General features: G+C 40.1%; 2 protein-coding genes across 4 annotated transcripts in view; one reads left to right on the top strand and one right to left on the bottom strand.

Moving 5' to 3' along the window:
* The window catches only part of LOC110957260 (NAD(P) transhydrogenase, mitochondrial-like), a 26,128-nt gene extending 13,115 nt beyond the window's left edge, over nucleotides 1-13,013 (bottom strand). Inside the window, exons 1-12 of one of the 3 annotated variants that reach the window (XM_051939469.1) lie at nucleotides 12,895-13,013; nucleotides 10,683-10,839; nucleotides 7,935-8,164; nucleotides 6,125-6,324; nucleotides 5,958-6,045; nucleotides 5,759-5,847; nucleotides 5,493-5,680; nucleotides 4,369-4,502; nucleotides 4,060-4,251; nucleotides 3,381-3,531; nucleotides 1,319-1,480; nucleotides 73-183 (exon numbers count right to left, since the gene is read on the bottom strand). In XM_051939469.1, coding sequence (XP_051795429.1) covers nucleotides 73-183; nucleotides 1,319-1,480; nucleotides 3,381-3,531; nucleotides 4,060-4,251; nucleotides 4,369-4,502; nucleotides 5,493-5,680; nucleotides 5,759-5,847; nucleotides 5,958-6,045; nucleotides 6,125-6,324; nucleotides 7,935-8,164; nucleotides 10,683-10,812 — 1,675 coding nt within the window. In that variant the 5' untranslated portion in view covers nucleotides 10,813-10,839; nucleotides 12,895-13,013. The other 2 variants (XM_022203183.2, XM_022203182.2) reach the window with 2 other exon arrangements.
* On the top strand, nucleotides 12,932-20,783 carry spata5l1 (spermatogenesis associated 5-like 1). Its single transcript, XM_022203179.2, has 10 exons — nucleotides 12,932-13,525; nucleotides 13,619-13,804; nucleotides 14,792-15,076; nucleotides 15,612-15,797; nucleotides 16,742-16,900; nucleotides 18,412-18,621; nucleotides 18,711-18,938; nucleotides 20,085-20,219; nucleotides 20,364-20,489; nucleotides 20,572-20,783. The coding sequence occupies exons 1-10, from the start codon at nucleotides 12,932-12,934 to the stop codon at nucleotides 20,707-20,709; spliced, it is 2,247 nt and encodes a 748-aa protein (XP_022058871.2). The 3' UTR covers nucleotides 20,710-20,783.

Genomic DNA, 20,783 nt, shown 5'->3' with positions numbered 1-20,783 from the left:
AGAAATGGACAGTTAGAAATTGGTTGAGCCAGCAATGAGTAATCTTCTCTATGGTTATGTTTAATGTCAGACCGGCGATGTTGATGGAGGAAACGAAGGCAGCAGCCAGAGCGAGACTCTCTGGGAGGGTGGAGGGTGTGAGGCCTCCACCCATCAGCACCAGACCGCCTACTGCCGTCAGACCTGACAGAAAAAAATAAAATGGTGTTACTCCAGGATCACTGCTCCATGAATCAGGTGTAGTCAATCTGTTTCCAAACTTACAGAGGGCTGGTTGGAAAGCTTTTTCCCCAGTGGGATGTGTTTTTGTTCCTACCTGCTACCTGCTACATCATGCTCTGATTTATCTTAATAATCATCATTTGAGTATTCTAATCTAAAGGGAGAATGTGATCAGTTATATTTTGATGTGGATTCTTATCTGAAATGCTGTTTTTAAAGATCTGTGAAGGAAAAATTACGCTCTTTTCTCTTACTGAGGTATTTCTGGTGCAATACATCTGTGTACTTTCACTTAATTCTCTGTTCATCTGTTTCTCATTAGTTTTAGTAAACAGCTTACATCTTGTACTTGTGTCATCTTATATCAGTTTCTTTATTTTTCTAGACAGTGTACACACTTAAGACACTTCACAGAAACACTTTTAGACACTTTACAATTTCTATTTTACTACCAATCTCGGTGTAATTGTGTATATTCCACTAACCTTTGTTCATTGTATTGTACTCTGGCAAAATCATTTCCTTCAGGATAAATAAAGTAGATCTTATCTTTTCATATTTCCTTGCAGCTGATAGTTGAACACATCCCAGACTATTACGCAGTCGCATCAGTCAACTGCAGTCACCTTGAATCAAGTTGTAGAACTTATAGATCTCCTGAAATCATCCCGCATGCTTTCACCTTTGACCCCTGTCCCTTTTTGCGTCTCCCAAACTGAGGCTGGGAACACATTTTTTGTGTGAATGTTCTTAAAGAAGCATTTTTAACATTTATTTTTTCCCACCAAAAATGCTCTAAGATTTCCCAAAAATGTTGAAAATGTGGACATCAGAAGTGTCGCAGTGAAAATATATTCTTTTCCCACATGTTCAAACTTTAAAACGGGTCAGTTTGACTCGCAGGGCGACACGAGGGTTCAGAGAATCCTCAGAGCTGATGCTGCCAGAGCTCACATCACCTCTCCTGATATCAGTAAACCTTATTCTCAACATAATCCGTCTGAGTGCGTCTCCTCATTTGTCTCTCAACATCACAGAATTCCCGAACAAAAACCGCCTTTACTAGGTTTCTAAACGTCGTCATGTCACATCTGACCTGAGATGGCGTTGGTGACCGACATGAGGGGTGAGTGCAGGGCCGGAGTCACGCCCCAAACCGTGTGGTATCCAACGATGCCGGCCAAACCGAAGGTGGTGACCATCTGAGTGAAGGCGGCGTTGGGGGAGATGAGGCCGAGACCCAGACAAGTGGACAGACCTGCAGACACACAGAGCTGCTGTTGTTGTGTTTCTGTGCCTCTGCGTGATTGCAGTGCAGCAGGAAATCATGAGCTTCGGTTGTTTTCCAGTCTGTTTGTAGCCATTAAACCCCATTAAAGGAGTGGAATAACTGAATAAAATGAACCCTTTGGCATTATTAAAACCAGTAATCCAACCGTTGTGATTCATTGTTTCTCTGAAAGAACTGAACTCAAATGTTAGGTTTAATTAATCTGCCACTGAGCTCAATTGTAGTCGAGTAGCGTTAAAAAAAATCATATTAAAATCTAGTGGTTTCAGTAATTTTAGCAATCATGACTGTTGTTCAAAAAATGAAGACTGACTTCTAAATAAGATCGTTTGGAACAAGCTCTTGGGGTTTTTCCATCCAGGAATCAGCCAACGATTGTCTGGAGTAATAAATTAATCGTCTGATCAATAAAACACGGCATGTGGACGTCTCCAGATTATTCCATTAGGTCCAAGTCCAAACATTTTCAGCTTCATAATCTAAGTTAAGCAGCCAAAAGAGAAAGCCAAGGCTAAATGTTTGACATTACGGCTTCAAAACTGATTTCTTATCAAAATTACTGTTGACTTTTTCCCCTCTCAGCTCTACTTTGAAGTGCTGCACGCTGAGCAGACAGGAATTTAATATCCGACTAACACGGAGCAGAAAAATCTCAAGTTCAGACTTTCCAACAATTTAAACAAAACTAAAGCATGTCCTTCACAGGCACACTTTGCTGTTGTGGCTGCTAGAACTGAAGACTGATATATAAACTGAATTTCATTGAAGCAATGAAAAGTGATTTGATTTTAGGTTTTAAACTTACATTTGGTCAATTTAATATGAATGTAGTTTGCAGCATCAATGAGTGCGTTACACAGAACTGGAACTAAACACTGTAGGAATCCCCTTAGAGCAGAGGTGTCCAACATGAGGCCCGTGGTCCAAAAGTGGTCCTCCAGAGGGTCCAATCCGGCCCTCAAAGTGTAAAAATTACAGAGAAGACATTAACTGCAGATTGTAAATTAGTAAAACTATAAATTTAGAATCTTTTCTAGACCATGACAAGTTGTTTGGATCACAACGTAAAACACTAGATTGCTCATTGTTCTTCTGACATTTTGTGCCTCATTTTTGCAACATTTTGTCTGGTTTTTGTTGTTATTTTGCCCCTTTTTGTCATTTTGTTTCTCATTTTTGTCGTTTTGCGTTTCCATTTTGTCACACTTGTGTTTTTGTCTCGTCATTTTGTTTTGCTTTATGTGTCCTTTTCACACTTTTGTTGTTTTGTTTCACGCTTTTGTAATTTTTTGTCTCGTTTGTCCATTTGTCACTTTGTAACTTTTTTGTCTGTTTTCTTTTTGTTTTGTTTTGCGTCATTTGTCGTTTTGTGTCTCATTATTCTAATATTTTGGGTTTCTTTGGGTTGTTTTTTTGCCTGGTTTTGTCATTTAGATCACAAAGTAAATGTGACTAAATGTTGTGTTCCTTTGTCGACACTCTGTGATCTGGAAGTTGTAATGTGGAAACGATAAACTGAGGCTGAATGTTCTTGAAATTGAACTTAATTTTCTTCAGAAATTTCAGGTTATTCATACTGCTTTGTAAAAAAAACAAAAACAAAAAAAAACAATAAAAACCAATTCCTTGAATGTGAACATTTTCAGAATGTACTTGTTTGCACTAAAACAAAGGAAACATTAGGAGTTGTGGTTATTTAGAGGTTATTATGCTCTGATTTTACTGGTACGGTGCACTGGAGATCAACCTGGGCTGAATGTGGAACCTGAACTAGAATGAATTAAACACCTCTGCCTTCGCGGCTTCACAGCATATATAAGCTTTGTCCAAATGTGTAGAAGTCTGAATATTTCTGCGTGGATCTGACCTGCAGTGTAGACACCAGCGGAGGTCATGGTGCGGTTGAAGGGGGAAACCGACGCTGCCTTCTCGGCCTCCAACTCTGCGACTGTTTTCTGTTTAACTGGGGCTGGTGGGGCTGTTTTCGGGAGGGGGGCCGGGAACATGTTCTTGCCTTCCTGCACACACCAGAAGAAGAGAGAAAAAAAAAAAAGAAAGCACACAAGAAAGCCAGTGAGAACATAGAGGACGTCCACAAAGTTGTGCGTGAGAAACAGACATCAAGCCTTTGGCGTTGTGGGAGATCTCGGCTGGATGGTGGGAGCACAAACTCAGGGACTGCCTCGGAGATTATACTGAGCAAACAGCAATCATGAACCAGTTAGCGGTGGTTTCGAAGCTAAATTCTCTTCTAAGGGGCCTGAATAATGCTCAGTTTAACAAGGGGTAAACTGATATGTCCTGTTGAGGTTGCATGCTTTCCCTGCCATAAACAACGTGTCAAAGCCAAAATTCCTGGGAAAGTATATTTTGAAACATTCATAACATTCTTGCTGGGATCCAACAAGAGCGATTCCCAGCTGGGACCGGGTTTTAGTGCTCATTTGGCACCGTATTGTAGCATGACAGGGTCTGATAGCTCACGCTGAGAGGGAGGGACGGATGCCAGCGGAGACGGAGGAGGCTGCCAGCCAATCAGAACCCACCTGCATCACCAGAGTCCCACGGATGACATGGTCCATCGTTCCGTAGTCAAACTCCTCTTTGGGCTCATAGTAGAAGTACTCCTTGTCAGGGCTGATGGCCTTCAGCAGCTTCAAGATGTTGTTGGAATACAGAGTGCTGGCTTGAGTGGCCATGCGGCTGGGCAGGTCCGCGTAGCCGATGTGTGTTACTCCCTGGTTAATATCAAAAATGAAGAACAGACATGATCTGTAAATGTTTCACAGTGGTGGACAAACTCTAAATATTTCTTTTGGATTCTTTTTCTTCAACATCTGCTGGAGAAGCCTCACCTTGTGGACGTGCAGCTCTCCAGGCCTGGTGGTCTCAATGTTGCCTCCTGCCTCTGAAGCCAAATCCACCACCACAGATCCGTCCTTCATGGACTCCACAAACTCCCTCTTGATCAGAATGGGAGCCCGCTTACCTGCATGGGAACAGGAGCGGATAAAAATAAGGGAAAGAGGACAGTGAAGCCCAATTAAAGCTGCAGTAGGCAATTCTTGGTCACAAGGGGGCAGAAAAATACTTCAAGTAGAAAAAAAAAGCTTATCTCACTGGTTCAGATAAAACCAGGAAAGTTTGCCACTGTTGGATCTCAGCACTTATCAAAAAACATCTGGGTCCTTGGGCTGCTAAATTATCAATTTTTATACATTCTTAATTTAAAATCTCATCATTTTGCTTTTAGTCTCAGTTTTTACTCCAGCTGTCCTTGCAAAGCACATACAGTTACTTCTATAATTTTGCACCATTTGCACATATAATCTGTCAGTTTGTAGGGCAAAAAAAAGCCGTCATCTGTCTATGTATTCTCTGCAGGTCAAGCTTGTTTATGCTTGCAAGACTCCACGACGTGCACGACCAGTCAAAAGTTTGGACACACCTTCTCATTTGTTTGCAATATTTTCTACATTGGAGATTAATGCTGAAGATTCACACTTTTTTTGGTTACAACATAATTCCATATGTCTTCTTTTATAGTTTTAATGTCTTCAGTATGTAGAAAATAATTTTAAAAAAAACTGCATGAGAAGGTGGGTCCAAACTTTTGACTGGTGGTGTATGACGCATCTTTGGCTGCACAGAGGAGTCCAGGTCAGAAGAACATTCTGGCTTTCTTATTCCAAAATGTGGCCAACACCCTGGTATTTTGAGGATACCACATTTAACATACAGTGTATTGGGACATAATTTTAAATAGAGTAGTTGAACTCCAACTGCACACATAACCAGGCCACTAGAGGTCGGCACACTTGCAGAGTTTGGTGATAATTCTCAGCAGGTTTATGACTATTAATAATCTCTTTCATGTAAGTTATTTGGTTTAATGCTGCTGCAAATTAACAATAATTAATGGGGCTTTAAAAATCAAAACATAAAGGCGAAAGCAGGAGAAGGTACCGGTGTGACTGACCTGGAATCAGGGCGGTGCTGATGACAATGTCGACCTCTTTGCACTGCTTGGCGAACAGGGCCATCTCAGCTTCGATGAACTCCTTTGACATCTCCTTGGCGTAACCTCCGACCCCCTCCCCAGACTCCTTGATGTCTACTTCTAAAGGTTCTGCCCCGAACGACTTGAACTGCTCCAGAGCTGCTGGCCTGGCAGACAAGAAACACTCAGCTCACTGTCAAAATCAGAGCCATCATCATTACCGAGTCTGAGGCATTTTCTTCTACCTGGTGTCAAACCCTCTGACTATGGCTCCCATTGACTTGGCTGCTCCTGCTGCTGCTAAACCAGCGACTCCACCTCCGATAACCAGAACCTGTGTTCATCAGAAACATCCATAAACACCAGGAGGAGTGCACATTACACTTCTATTTAAGTTACAATGAAGATAAGCTGGAAATCAGACCGGCTGGAGGTACTTTTTACCTTAGCTGGAGGTACTTTTCCTGCAGCTGTGATCTGACCGGTGAAGAACCGGCCAAAGTGGTTTGCAGCCAGAACTACAGCTTTGTACCTAAAAAAATAAATGTTCAAGTCACATTTACTGCAGCTAGACATTCCTGAACAGAGGCTGCATGATGCGTTTTCTTTACCCGGCGATGTTGGCCATGGAGCTGAGAGCATCGTAGCCCTGAGCGATGGTGACTCTGGGCACCTGGTCCATGGCCAGCACCGTGCTCTGCCTCTCCGACAGCTTCGACATCAGCTCTGGGTTCTGTGCCGGGTAGATGAAGCTCACCAGCGTGGACTTTGGCTTCAGGTGATCCGCCTCACTCAAACTGGGGGCTCGGACCTGAAAAGTCACCAACCAGGAGTTGAAATCCAGAAGCAAAAAAATCTCTTATGTCTCAACTAAAAATGTACAAAAAACAGATTAAATTAGCGGACCAAAGTCCTGAACCTCAAAGAACATGCAGAAGGTTCATGTCATCAAAGAGCTGACTGAGAAATTTAAGTTAAAAACAATCATTATATTACTACAAATAACTTCAGAATTACAAGTCAGAATAAAACAGCGAATTTAGAACAATGACGACCAGGAATCTATTTAAGATTTCTCATAAATTTAAATCTCTTTTGAACTCAAGTTTTGAAAAATTTTCAAAGTATTGTGCAACATGATAACAAAGATGAATTTGAATTAAATTGATTGTAATCCTTAATAAGAGCCTCAAAGGCCTGTCTCACCAAAAAATGAGTGGAATGAAAAAAATGTAAATTTACATATTTGCTTATTTTTTAACAGTTTTATTTGTTTATTTAATTATATTGGTACACAGTGTAAATTTTAAACATCTGGACAATAAAAGAACAAACCTTCAAAAAAAAGCTGCAATTTTTTGTAAAAAAAAAATTACAAACTATGAATAGAAAGGCAGAAGCTGAAATTCAGTAATATCTACACTTAGAGTGAAGAAAAGATTTATTTATTCCTCTCTATATTTACACACTTCCTTATTTTTAACAGATTTATTCATTTTTTTTATATATTCCTATTTTTATTTAAACATGCATTTCCTTTAACAGATTTATTTCTTCATATTTTTTATTTATATTTACACATTTATTTGCTTATTTTTAACAGATTTATTTACTTATTTATTAACCTCCTAAGACCAGAGCTTTGGTTTGGTTTGCATTTTTGTTTTTTCTACTTACTTGGAATAAGGAGTAACCAATAAATATAATAACTGGATAATATCTAATATCTGATTATTATGTTTATTACATTTACATTATATATATATATTATTTTTTACTAGATTTAAATTGCAAATATTATTATTAATTTTGTAGTAGTAGCAGAAGTAGTAATATTAGTATTATTATTATTAGTATTAACAATATGCACTTTTGGGAAAAAAATAATCAAAAAAGAAAAACATGTCCACATATGTAGACGGCAGGTCTTAAGAGGTTAAATTATATCATATTGGTACACAGTGTAAACTAACATCTGAACAATAAAAGGACAAAACTTTTTTTTAATAGCTGCCTTTTTTCGTCAAAAAAAGCTTTTACAAACCATGAATAGAAATGCAGAAGTTGAAATTCAGTAATATCCACACTTACAGTGAAGAAAAGATGACTGAATGATGTACAAACTTTGAGAAACCTATTTTTTAAGATTTGAGACATTTAAAGTTTCTAAAGATTTTCCAAACATTGTCCATCATGATAACATTAGAAATATGTTTTAAAAAATCATAATTATACTACTACAAATAACTTAAAAATTACAAATCAGAATAAAATAAACTTAGAACAAAGTATGCTAGTTGTAGAGTTCTGCCATCTGTTCACCTGACAAAGTGGACGTTGAACGCCATGAGTGGGAATGCAGGAGTAGAAATTAAAAGTTAAACAGAGAAGGACAGCATCAGTGAACAGAAGTGTGCAGACCTTGAGGACCAGATCTGATCCCAGCGCTCCCTTCACGTCAGTAATCGTGGCTCCTGCATCTCTGTACTGCTGATCGGAGAACTTGGACTCGTCTCCGGCTCCGCTCTCCACCTGCACCCTGAAGCCCTGTTTGACCAGAGCCTGGACGCCGGCAGGAGACAACGCCACGCGACGCTCATTCTGGACCGTCTCCTTGGGCACTCCAACCACCACGTCCTTGTAGAGCACACCTGACGGGAGACAGGTGAGGGTGAATATTAGAACCAGCTACTGAAAAAACACATCAGAATGAAAAACTGGGGGAATTTTGTTCATGCTTTTAAGAGGCAACACAGTAGAAGGTGTTTGTAGCGTGGGGATAGACCGATTATTGTGGTTGATATTTGGCATTTTACTGATTACCGGAATTAATATTTCTACTGACTGATTACTGATAAATTAAAAGCACGACTTCAGGTCTGACGCCTTTAATCCATGATTCAGTAATGTGAAAACTATGCTAGTAACAAAGGGAAAAGCAAAGACAAAATGTTTCTTTATATAATTCTACATTTATTTTTTTCCTCTTCATATTCACAAACATATTTCCTTATTTTTTAAACAGATTTATCTTTTATTGTGACACTCCTGTGATTCCATCATACTGAAGCACAATCCTCATTAAAAGCATATTCTGTTAGTCCAAGACACTTTAATCCACTTCTAATGGCATCTTCACAAGTGTTAGGGGTGTGAGAAGCTGCAGCGTTTTGCTATTTGTTTTCCAAGCCTGACATAAAGAGAGGATTTCTGTTGTTTTTACAGTTTTGAAAGAAAATATATATATTTCAAAGTGAGCCTCCTCCCTCTGTCTGTCGTCTCAGAAATGTCTCTCAAGCAGAGACTGAACAAGAAACAAGCCTTTGCCACAAACCAGGAAGTTAGCTCCTCTCACAGTAGCTAACGCTACGCTAACAACTAAGTTAGAAGGCAGCCACAGTTTAACCTGAAACTGAGTCTGGAAAACAATAAAAATAAAAGTAATAGAACAGAGAAAGTTACAATTTTAGTCACCCTTACCAACGAGGAAGTCTAGTTGGCTCAATATATAAATGTGGGACTTTTTGTATCATAGTTGACATTTTTGCTGTTTTTAGGCCTTAAATCAACATGGCCGCCTATAACCAAACACCACATGGAATTTTTACAGAAAGATTCATCTAATTATAAATGCAATTGAGTAAAATGTAAAGTTATTTCTAAAGATATTGTAGTAAACCTGTTGACTACTTTATATTAAATAAGTCAGAAAGCCTTGGAGTCTGGCCAGTCTTTTCTTCAGGAGGAAATGACATCATGTGGAGCAGGTCATGTGATCTGGAATTAACACACTTCCTTCAGAGGTAATGGGGAACTTAATGGAATGTGATTTTTCTGACACAGATACAATTTATTATTTTCCAAATTGCCAAAAAAGAAATATCTGTTACGATTATCTCAACTTAATAAAAAGAACACAATCATGATTTCTGAATCAGCTCATTTTATTTCATTATTGTTTAGCTAATAATTAAATTGTTATTAAATTGGGACGGTTATTTAGTTGACATTTTAGTGATATCCAGTCATTTTTATTAATAAACGATTGTTTCCATCATAAATAATGATGGAATTTGTAAAGACATGATCATAATGAACCTAAAAAGCATTAGTTTTTTTATTTTAATAAAAATGTATGCAAGATATATCCCATGGACTTCAAAAGTCCCTGAATTATATATTGACCCAGCTACTCTCACAGTTAAGTGGAAAGGCTAAGTGAAAAGCAGCCACAGTTTAACTTGAAACATAATCTGGACGATAGCAATTAATAATGATTTACAATATGGACCTCAGTGGGCAATAAAAGTGATGAATAGAGAAAGATCAAGAAAACAGAGAACAGCAAACACATAACTGCAGAAAACAAACGGTCGATTCCACATAAACACAGGAGAACATCCTAATTTCATCTTTCCTGTTTCTATTTAACATATTCAGTTATATTCACCCTTACTAATGAAGGAGTCTAGTTATGAATGACAGGTCTTCTTCTATCACATGCTGGTAAAACATTTCATTTATTGTGTATCTGTTCCAAATATTGGCCTTTCTTGATCACAAATAATCCACATTGGCCCTGGAGAACACATATCGGTCGATTTCTAGTGTAGAACTTAGATTGTGCGTCTGGGAAGAGTATCAGGTTACACGTTTCCTCCATACATGGTACGGTGACCTCGCCACCATGGAGACATTATTAGCAGGTGATTGGCGGCGAGCCAGCACACACACACACACACACAGCGAGGCCTGCACTCCCAACATACACACACACACTCAAAATTCAAACTTAAAACACTCTTGGTCACTCAAAACTTTCACAAACACTCCCTGGCATGTGCCCTGCCAGCAGCTCCATAAACAAAAGGAGCTGTCAGCAGGCTGTAGACGGATTCTACATGTCACCTTTAACTGACCTCTCACATTCACATTAGCAGCGTCTGGGGCTGCGGCCTGCTTCACAACAGCTTGCCCTATTTTGGGAACATCTCTAGGAACCTGCTGCAAACACTCGCTTGAAGTTTTTTTTTCCGCTCTCGCGTCCTTGAGTGAACCAGTGGAAACCCAGAAAGAAAAGAACACGAAAAACCCAAAGCCTGTCCTCTGAGGGGGGGAAATATTTTCATCTGAAGCAGGGAGGTTTTAATAGATTTGAACATTTCCTACCTCTGGAGGCCTTTTGGTCCCATAACACAGGGAAAGTCCTGAAATGCCTCCTTCCAGGTGCCTTCCTCTGGACGCCTCGCTGGAACAAAACCACAGAAGGGCTGGAGATGCAACGAAGGAGGGTCGACATGGCACCTCCCTGAGACTCCCTCTAGCTCTTGATTAGGAACACAGACAGCAAGCAGAGACAACTGGTGACTACTTCTGCTGCCAGAGAACAAAAAACATGATAATCCCCCTCAGAAAAAAAGCTCCAGAGCCCCCAGTCACACTCTCAGGATGTCTGCTCTTGAGGCCTACATGCAGCAGAGTGACATTTCAGCCGTGCAGGACACACAGGGCCCAGGGTTGGACACACACTCCAGGCTTGTTCGCGAGATCTGGTCTTATGACGGCGCTGAGGGGAACCGTGCCAAGTCTGGCCTGGTTGTTGTGAGCAGGAATCAGTGCTCGGATAAAGAGTCGCGGGGCAGTAGCAGACAGATCAGACACCACTAACACCTTCTTACACAACCGAAAGTGCACAGAAGTGGTGTTTGCACACTCTGTTGACTACATTAATTACTGCTGTTTAGTAACTGTGTATACCTTGTATATTTGTCTATTTTGGCATATATTTCTTACATCTCTTTTACTTACTATTTCATTGTACTTGCACCAAGAGCACCAGAGAAAATTCCTTGTAAGTGTAAAAACCTACTTAGCAATAAAACGAATTCTGATTCTGATTCTGAATAAAAACACTAAACATCACAACTGAGAAGCACAAGAGTGGAAACTTGTACCGCTGTGAATGGAGGGTTTGATCAGTTGTTTTTTAACGTGCATTTATTATTTTTATTTTGTTTTATTTCATTCATTCATTCATTTACTGAATCACATGGTGTCATTGATTCATCCTCCACTCATTCAGTCACACATTAACAGACTGCTGGGTGATTATTCTCACACTTGCCTTTAAGATTTCCAGGTGATTGAACTTCCCCTCAGCAGCAAGAGTCACCTGAGACACGTCAGACCCCCCCAAAATCCTTCCGTCCGCTCGCAGGGACAGACAGACGACCTTCCGCAGTTTCGATATCACAGCCGCACTATTTATGTATAAATAGGAAACCACGTGACTCCACTCCTGACCACCTTGACGCAGATGGACTCAGACTACCTGCCAATTACAGGCTGGATTAACATGTCAGAAATCAGGATTACTTGTCGCCTGTAATTTCATTTTAAAAAGATCTGCGTCGATGCTCGGCCTCTCATGAGCCCCTGTTGTTTTCTGAGAAAAACTGGGAACATAATTTCTAGTCATCTTTGTTTAAATATTTAATGCATTTTAATTCCTTATTTTGCACACAAGGTGACGCCAAAGACCACAGAACGGTAGTTTGTAGAATTTGTTGGACGACCACGACTGTTTCTTTAGTGTTATTGTTCCGCGCACTGTTGTTATCAGGAATTTGTCGATTTTTTATGTAAGGTTATTGCAATATTGTTTTATGTGCAAATGTTATTTGCAAGATGGTGGCGCCATCCAAGAAATGTACCGGATTAGATTTTTTTTAAATCAACAAAAATATAGATTTGAAAAAAAAATAATAAAGAAAAATATATATGAATATGGAATCTTAGAATGATTTTTGCATAAAAATGTTCACAAATTGAACAAAAATTATTAGATTTAAAAATATTTTCACGATGAAAAAGCAAAATGACTAAAATGATACAATTTTTTTTAAAATAATAGCTTTTGTTCAATTTGTATTATTATTATATTTTATATTATTTATAATATAAAATATAGCAAGAATAATAATACAAATTGAACACAAAATATTGTATTTTAAAATGTTATAATTTTATTTATTTTATATCTTCTAGTAGTATTAAAACGTCAAACAAGAAGAAGGAAGAGGATTGCGCAGGCGCAGGGATATGTTTTGGTTGGCCATCTCCTTTTGTCGCCGCATGGGTTTAGTAAACATCAGCTCCTCTCAGCTCATCTAACATTAATACTTTTTAACTGTTATTGTCTGGTGCTAGCAGTTATCTGGTATGTCACCGTGTCGTCGTTTCTATTCAGTAATAAACGCAGCTAATATGAAGCTAACTAACAGCTAGCTGCTAGCATGTAGCCTGGCTAATGTTCAGAGAGCAGCTGAAGCTTCACTTCTGTGTTAAACCCAAACCTATCTGAAAATGAAGAATCAACCACCTCTGTTTTCTTGTTTTTGTTTCACTGCCGGCAGCTGATGGAGTCTCTGCGGCTGCTGTCGGCGGCTTCATCGGACCGGGGCTCCCAGAGATGCCGGCTGGGTCCGGGCTTGATGTCGGCGCTGGGTCTGACTCTGGGCTCCCCGCTGCTGGTGTCTGTTCCCGGGGGAAGCTGCCTCTGCACCGCCTGGCCCCGGCCGGACCTGGCGGAGGGCTTCCTGCAGATGGACCTGAAGTGCTGCTCCCCCGGTCTGATCTCTCACCTCCCAGCCCACCTGAACCTGGAGCCCGGCCACCTCTCACCTGTGTCCTGCTCCAAACTGAAAGGTGTTAAAGTCTCTGTGGTGGTCCAGACTGTTGAGTTTAAGAAACACACACCTCCTAAACTGGTCCATGAGCTGGTGAAAGACATGCTGAAAGGTGTGTACGTGCACAGAGGCTTTGTGATCAACCTGGAGGAGTTTGATACAGATATCAGATATGTTGTCATTGAAAGCATCAATCCAGACTCTGTCAGCGCTGGAATCATAACCTCAAAAACTGGTGTGGAGATTTCTGGCCTCCAGACGGTCCGGCACTACAGGAGTCAGCTGCAGGACCAGGAGACGGTACCGCTGGGAGGACTGGAAGAGGTCAGCTCACATTCACTGACCTGATAAGTATTTATCTTTCTACTCAGTGTGTTCCACCTACGTTTGTGTTTTTGTTTTTTTGCTGTATTTCAGGTGAGTTCGTCGCTGAGAGAGATGCTGCAGCTGCCTCTGCTCTATCCAGACACCCTGAGCTCTCTGGGGGTGTCCTGCCCCAGAGGTGTGCTCCTGGTGGGGCCTCCAGGTGTTGGAAAGACCCTGCTGGTGCACAGAGTGGTGGGGGAGGTGGGAGCCAGCCTGGTGGTGGTCAGAGGGCCAGAGGTAAATAAAAATAACAGCATCTTTTCCTGCGTTAAATTAGTACACTGACATTAGAAGCACGACGAAGACAAGAAAATGTATTAAAATAAAAAAGTTATGGCTCCTGTGAAGTATCATCATCAGAAAAAAATGGCAAAACAAACAACACACATTATAGATCCCTGTTGGATGTTTTAATCTTCCTTTTTGTACAAGTAGTAATAGTTTTAGCTGAGTGACATCTGATAGGACAGAAGTGGAATCAGCCGATGAGACGATGTTGCTGTCCATGCTTGGTTATATTTTTATGAATTTGGCAGATTTTGACAATACAGCAAAAGACTGTTCCCAAATTATTGTAGCTCCAGGGTTTATGTTGTGGAACCATTAAACAATTCTGTGATTTTGTGGTTGCTGTAGGTGAAGCTCCTACTCAAGAAAACCCAGAGAAGAGGCATTTTTAAGATCTTTTTAGGATCTCAGATATCAGATAGTTTAAAAAAAAAAAGGTTTTCTTGAGTACAAGCGTCCCTTGTTGGTATTACCGGTAACTGTGTAAGAACCAAACATAGAAAAAAAATAATATATGTAATAAAAGAGAATAATAAAAAACATAAGCTGATGTATTTTTGCAGCAGTGGGTGTTACAGGATTGAATCTACAACAATGCATTTCTTTGGGCTGTGTGTAATTGTTTTCTTGTATAGTAGCTGATATTAAAGTATTGAGAAATATAAAATGTTGCTCCAATGAAAAATGTTATCTTTAAGTCAGAAAAAGAATCACAAAGCATAATTCAGTTTTACATTACAGTGTGGCTTTGTTTACTTTCTATTAAAAGCTACAAGGGTTTGTGCTGGAGGCCTGTTATTATTGTTATGTGTTTGGGCTGTTTTTGCAATCAAAACATACCTTATTCATTCATTTTGTTGTATCGTTTAAGTGTTTTGAGCAGCATTTAGTGTAGAGATGCAGTTTAAATCATTATTGGACTGACGGTTATTTCAGGTGGTGGGATCACGGCCGGGTGAGAGCGAGGAGAAGCTGAGGACCGTGTTTGAACGAGCTCGATCTGCAGCAGAAGAAGGTCCCTGTGTTCTGTTCTTAGACGAGCTGGACTCTCTGTGTCCGAGGAGGACCGGCTCGTCGGCACCGGAGAACCGCCTGGTCGCTCAGCTCCTCACGCTGATGGACGGGATCGATCAGTCCGATCGCTTCCTCATCGTCGGCGCCTCAAACCGGCCGGACAGCTTAGACCCGGCGCTGCGAAGACCTGGAAGGTTTGACAGAGAGGTAAGCAGTTTATTCCAGCACATTTAATCTTTGTCTTTCTGTAGATGAGAGATCTTTGAAAGGGTTTCTCTGAAGCATCTAACAGCTTTTTTACTTACTTCAGATGTTGCAGGTCTTTTTTTCCACTAACCCTCTGTAGTAACGCTGAAATGCAGAGCGAAAAATCACACATCAGGATTGAAAGACAGTTCTATTCCTCCTAATTTGTCCCAAAAAAGCCAGAAAACAAGACAAAAATTACAAAATCAGATACAAAAAGACAAAAGAACAATCTAGTATTTTACTTTCTGAACAAAACATCTTGTCATGATCTAGAAATTATTTTAAATTTCTAGTTTTACTCATTTACAATCTGCAGTTAATATTTTCTCTGTCATTTTTCCACTTTACAAAGTCGTCCTGAGGGCCGGATTGGACCCTCTGGAGGGCCGGTTTTGGCCCGCAGGCCGCATGTTTCACACCCCTGGGCTAAACCCTGAGTCTGACTCAAGTGTGATCGACTGATGGAAGTGAACCTCTGAGTGTCTGTCTTCAGGTCGTTATCGGTGCTCCCACCCTGCAGCAGAGGAAGGCCATCTTATCTGTGCTGTGTGAGAGGATGCCGCTGTGTCCCGGTGTCAACATGGCCGAGCTCGCACAAACAACCACAGGATACGTAGGAGCAGACCTCAGCGCTCTCTGCAGGGAGGCCGCCATGCACGCTATACGGGAAAACTCCAAGGTAAGCACCAGAATCAAAGCACGGACATTTAAACAGTTTCCTGAGCCGTGTGTGGGATATCTTGTATTTGGGTTGAGATAAAAACTGCAGTTCACACAACCATAGGCGTCAGTTTAGGGGGGGACGGTGGGGACGTGTCCCCCCCCCCCACTTTTTGTCAGGGGTCATTTTGTCTCCAACACATTCAAATTCTTCACATGTAAGCCGTTGTAAACCCAGTTATTTTCAGTAGTATAGAAAATTCCGACGCTCCTGAACGCACCATCTGCACTCAGCTGAGAGTTGCAGACATGCAGCACACCTTCGTAAGGTTTAAAAAAAAAAAACGTGCTAATGCTAAATTTGCGCCCGTGCCAAGTGGAAGCTCCGACCAGAGGCAAAATTTCGGCCCGGGTGAATTAGTACTATAGCGGCCCACAGACCTTTCTACTTGCATGTACTGATAGCTCAACAGGTTGAGCTTCTGCCTTTGGTGCGGTGGTTGTGAGTTTGAGTCCAGCTTGTGGCATTTTGCCGCCGTTCTTCGACATTTTCTCAAAGTGCTGTCTTACCAACGACACAGAAGCATATGAGAAAAGCAGGCGTGCCGCACCAATGCTAAACTTTGATCTCAAGTAGAGGGCCACAAAATATCGTCCCACGGGCCGCAGTTGGCCCGCGAGTTTGAGACCCATGATTTAAAGCATTATAATTATTATTATTATTATTATTTTATGACTGGAGCGGCCCAACAATAAAGCGGCCCACCGGGGATATCCCCCGATTACCCAGCACGCCACCCAGGGTGTGCATTTCCATCTGACAATGGCTGTGGTCTCCATCCCCCCCACTTTTAAAAACAAACTGACGCCCTTGCACACAACACACCTCAGAGACTTTTTAGTGTTGAAGATGTAGACTTATGCATGTTCTGTCTTTGGCTTCCTCAACATTGTTTTCTGCAGGATTCAGGAGAGCAGTCGGTGGGCATGAAGCACTTCCAGGAGGCCCTGAAGTCGGTCCGTCCGTCCTGCCTGAGGAGCAGCCTGGGCCGGACGGAGCTCTCTGCAGTAACATGGGAGCAGATAGGAGGCCTGGATGAGGTCAAGCTCAAACTGAGACAGGTAGCAGAGCTGAAATGATCAAAACTCTGCTGATCAATCGATTAGTTGTCACTTAAATTAATCACATAATCCACTTCTCTGATAGATCAAGAGACAGATTAATCAACAATGAAAATAGAAGTTAAGCACCGTTTGGGGTCATCCAGACAATTCCATGTTTTCCATGAAAACTCACACTTTTATCCATGTGCTAACGTAACTGCACAAGGGTTTTCTAATCATCAATGAGCCTTTTTAGCTAACACAATGTAGCATTAGAACACAGGAGTGATGGTTGCTGGAAATGTTCCTCTGTACCCCTATGGAGATATTCCATTAAGCATTTACAGCTAGAATAGTCATGTAGCACATTGACAATGTCTACACTGGATTTGTGCTTAATTAAATGTTATCTTCATTGAAAAAAATGCTTTTCTTTCAAAAATAAGGACATTTCTAAATGACCCCAAACTTTTAAACAGTAGTGTAATAAAATACAGTAAAAATTTAGCAAAAATATATAAAATATACAGTAAAAATCCAGTAAAAACATAATAAAAATGCAGTAAAAAATTTCAGAAAAATATAGCAAAAACTTAGAAAAAATATAGCAAAAAAACAGTAAAAATATAGAGAAATTATAGCAAACATATAGAATATACAGTAAAAATCCAGTAAAAACATAATAAAATGCAGTAAAAAATTCCGAAAAATATAGTAAAAACTTAGAAAACATATAGCAAAACACAGTAAAAATATAGAAAAAATATAGCAAAAAATATAGAATATATACAGTAAAAATCCAGTAAAAACATAATAAAAATGCAGTAAAAAATTCAGAAAAATACAGTAAAAACTTAGAAAACATATAGCAAAACACAGTAAAAATATAGAAAAATTATAGCAAAAAATATAGAAAATATACAGTAAAAATCCAGTAAAAAATATAAAAATGCAGTAAAAAATTCAGAAAAATATAGTAAAAACTTAGAAAACATATAGCAAAACACAGTAAAAATATAGAAAAATTATAGCAAAAAAAATATAGAAAATATACAGTAAAAATACAGTAAAAAAATAAAAATGCAGTAAAAAATTCAGAAAAATATAGTAAAAACTTAGAAAACATAGCCAAAAAACAATAAAAATATAGAAAATATACAGAAAAATCCAGTAAAAAATAAAAATGCAATAAAACTTTCATAAAAATATAGTAAAAATATAGTAAAAAATATAAAAATCAGCTTTTTCCAGATAGAATAATCATTTAGTACATTAACAATGTCTACACTGGATTTGTCATTCATTTGATGTGATCTTCATTGAAAAAAATGCTTTTGTTTTTAAAATGACATTTCTAAGTGAACCCAAACTTTTTAGCGGTAGTGTTGCTGCAGCTAAGAAATTATCCAACAAAAAATACAGACTTGTCACCTGACAGCTTGGTTTTTTTCCTCCAAATTATAGAATAACACAAGTAGGTAGCAAGTAACTTATTTTCCCTCCGTCTGTCCCGCTTGTGCCTCCATAAGAGTATCGAGTGGCCCATGAGGTACCCCGAGGCGTTCGTTCGTCTCGGTCTGAGCCGTCCTCGTGGCGTTCTGCTCTACGGACCTCCGGGCTGTGCGAAGACGACGCTGGTTAAAGCTGCGGCCGCCTCCTCCCGCTGCACCTTCCTGTCGGTCAGCGGGGCCGACCTCTACTCTCCGTACGTGGGAGACTCAGAGAAAGCTTTGGCACAGGTGGTTTCATTTCCCAGTGTGTGATAAACAAACAGTGATGTTATGTCCTCCTGTATGTTTCATCCATAAACACCTCCATCCTCTCGTAGCTCTTCAGGCAGGCCAGGGCCTGTGCTCCCTGCATCCTGTTCCTCGACGAGATCGACTCTCTGATCGGCTCTCGGTCAAACAATCAGACGTCCAACAGCGTTCAGACTCGCCTCCTGTCTGTCCTCCTGAATGAGATGGATGGAGTCGGTCTGAAGGCGGTGGAGAGGAGGGGGACGGAGAAGACCCTCCAGGCAGAAGGAGTGGAGGAGAGTCACGCACAGGAGGAGGTCAGACGTCAGGGAAATGTGCCTGAAGCTGCACAGTGGGCTGCTCGGCTTATTATTTGGAAAAAATGTAATATCTTGGCTAAAAATCATCCCCTGGTAGTGATTGAGGGCTCATTTCAACCGCAATATACTTAGGAATACATCTAAAAAGATATCTTTAAATTATATTAAAAAGTTAAGGCTGCAGGGAGAGTTTTCTAGACATAAATGTAGGGTTCCACCGATGGAATTTGGTGATTAAACGTAAATTTGAAAGGCGAGACATGATATTGCCTTCAAATGTTTTATTAACTAATTCTATGCAGAGTAAATGACTACTTTACAAAAAACATAACAGTGAAACATGAAGTCTAAACTGGAAAATCTACCAAATTTCAAGAATTTTTAATGAAATCTGCCCTAAATTGATGCCTTAAATGACCATTTTCAAAATTTGAAGGCAGTTGTTACACTTACAGACATCTAGAAGTCTTTTTATACTGCAAAGTACGTGTATATTAGAAGTACTACTTACAGTTTGGATACATACGTGTTAACATCAATCGTCCACACAGGGGAACTTAGACCTTCTTCAGTAAAATTTGATCTGTGAGAGTTGCCATAAGCCAGATTTTCTGACACTTGTATTTTTCAACACCTGACATCCTATTCTTTCAGAAAATATATACTTTCCCATATCTGGCTTATGGCAAGTGAAAATATTCTGGGTGGTTCATGAAAATAGTCTCAGAAAAAAAGTGAAAATTTACTATATTTTTTCCAAACTTTGCAGAAATCTTCTAAATTTAAGCAATTAAGAAAATTTGGAGCAGGTAAACCTGAATATTGTTAAAATCTCAGGTAAAAATTATTAATTTCTCAAAAAGAAATAGAATGAAAAGCTCAAATATCATTTTTTTTACGCCTGTGGAATGTGTCATTTCCTGAGATTCGAACTGGCCGAACTTTTTAAAGAATAGACCGTTTGACTTGATTTTTTTTTTTTGTTGAACTGGATTTTTATTCTACTATAAGAAAAACAAAAATAAAAGCAATTTGGAGGGGGTCAAATTTTCTAGATTTCCAGGTCCCAGCCCACTGTGAGCTGATCAATACAAGCTGGGTTTAGTAAACAGTTTGTGCTGTAATCTGTTCTTGTTCTTCCAGCTGGACTGCCTGGAAGTGTGCAACAAAGACGTGATGGTCGTAGCCGCCACAAACAGACCGGACTGCTTAGACAGCGCCCTCCTCAGACCGGGCAGGCTGGACCACATCATTTATGTCCCTCCACCTGACCAGCCGGTAAACCAAAGGGCGTTATAAAGTCATAGGATAACAGCAATCTAGTGAGAAAGTGACATAAAAGATGATAAGCTGCCTTTTGTAGCAGCGAATCTTTAACTACTCCTTGACTAACCTCGTGTATGTGTTATTTGCTTCGTCCAGGCTCGTCTGGCCATCCTGAAGGTTTGTACCAAGTCGATGCCCGTTAGTTCTGACGTGTGTGTGGAGGAGCTGGCAGCAAAGACTGAGCTTTATTCTGGAGCTGATCTGGAAAATCTGTGTAAAGAGGTAAAGAAAAAACAAAGCGCAGTTCTGTTAATGCAGGGAAATGTACTGATAGGGATACCTAAAAAGTGTTTCTGTCTTCCAGGCTGCTCTTTTGGCGCTACTGGATGAAAACATGGAGGCTTCAGCGATCAAACACACACATTTCTTGCGGTCGCTCAGTAAAATGAGTCCGTCTCTCACCGCCCAGCAGATCCACACGTATCAAACAGCTCCCAGATGACAAACAGGACACGCGATTATGTTGTCTGCTTTCTTTAACTGTATTAAAATTCAAATAAAACGAGTAAAACTTGA

This window comes from Acanthochromis polyacanthus, chromosome 2 (genome assembly GCF_021347895.1).
Source record: "Acanthochromis polyacanthus isolate Apoly-LR-REF ecotype Palm Island chromosome 2, KAUST_Apoly_ChrSc, whole genome shotgun sequence".
Taxonomy (NCBI): Eukaryota; Metazoa; Chordata; class Actinopteri; family Pomacentridae; genus Acanthochromis; species Acanthochromis polyacanthus.
This window is presented reverse-complemented; position numbering and strand designations above follow the sequence as displayed.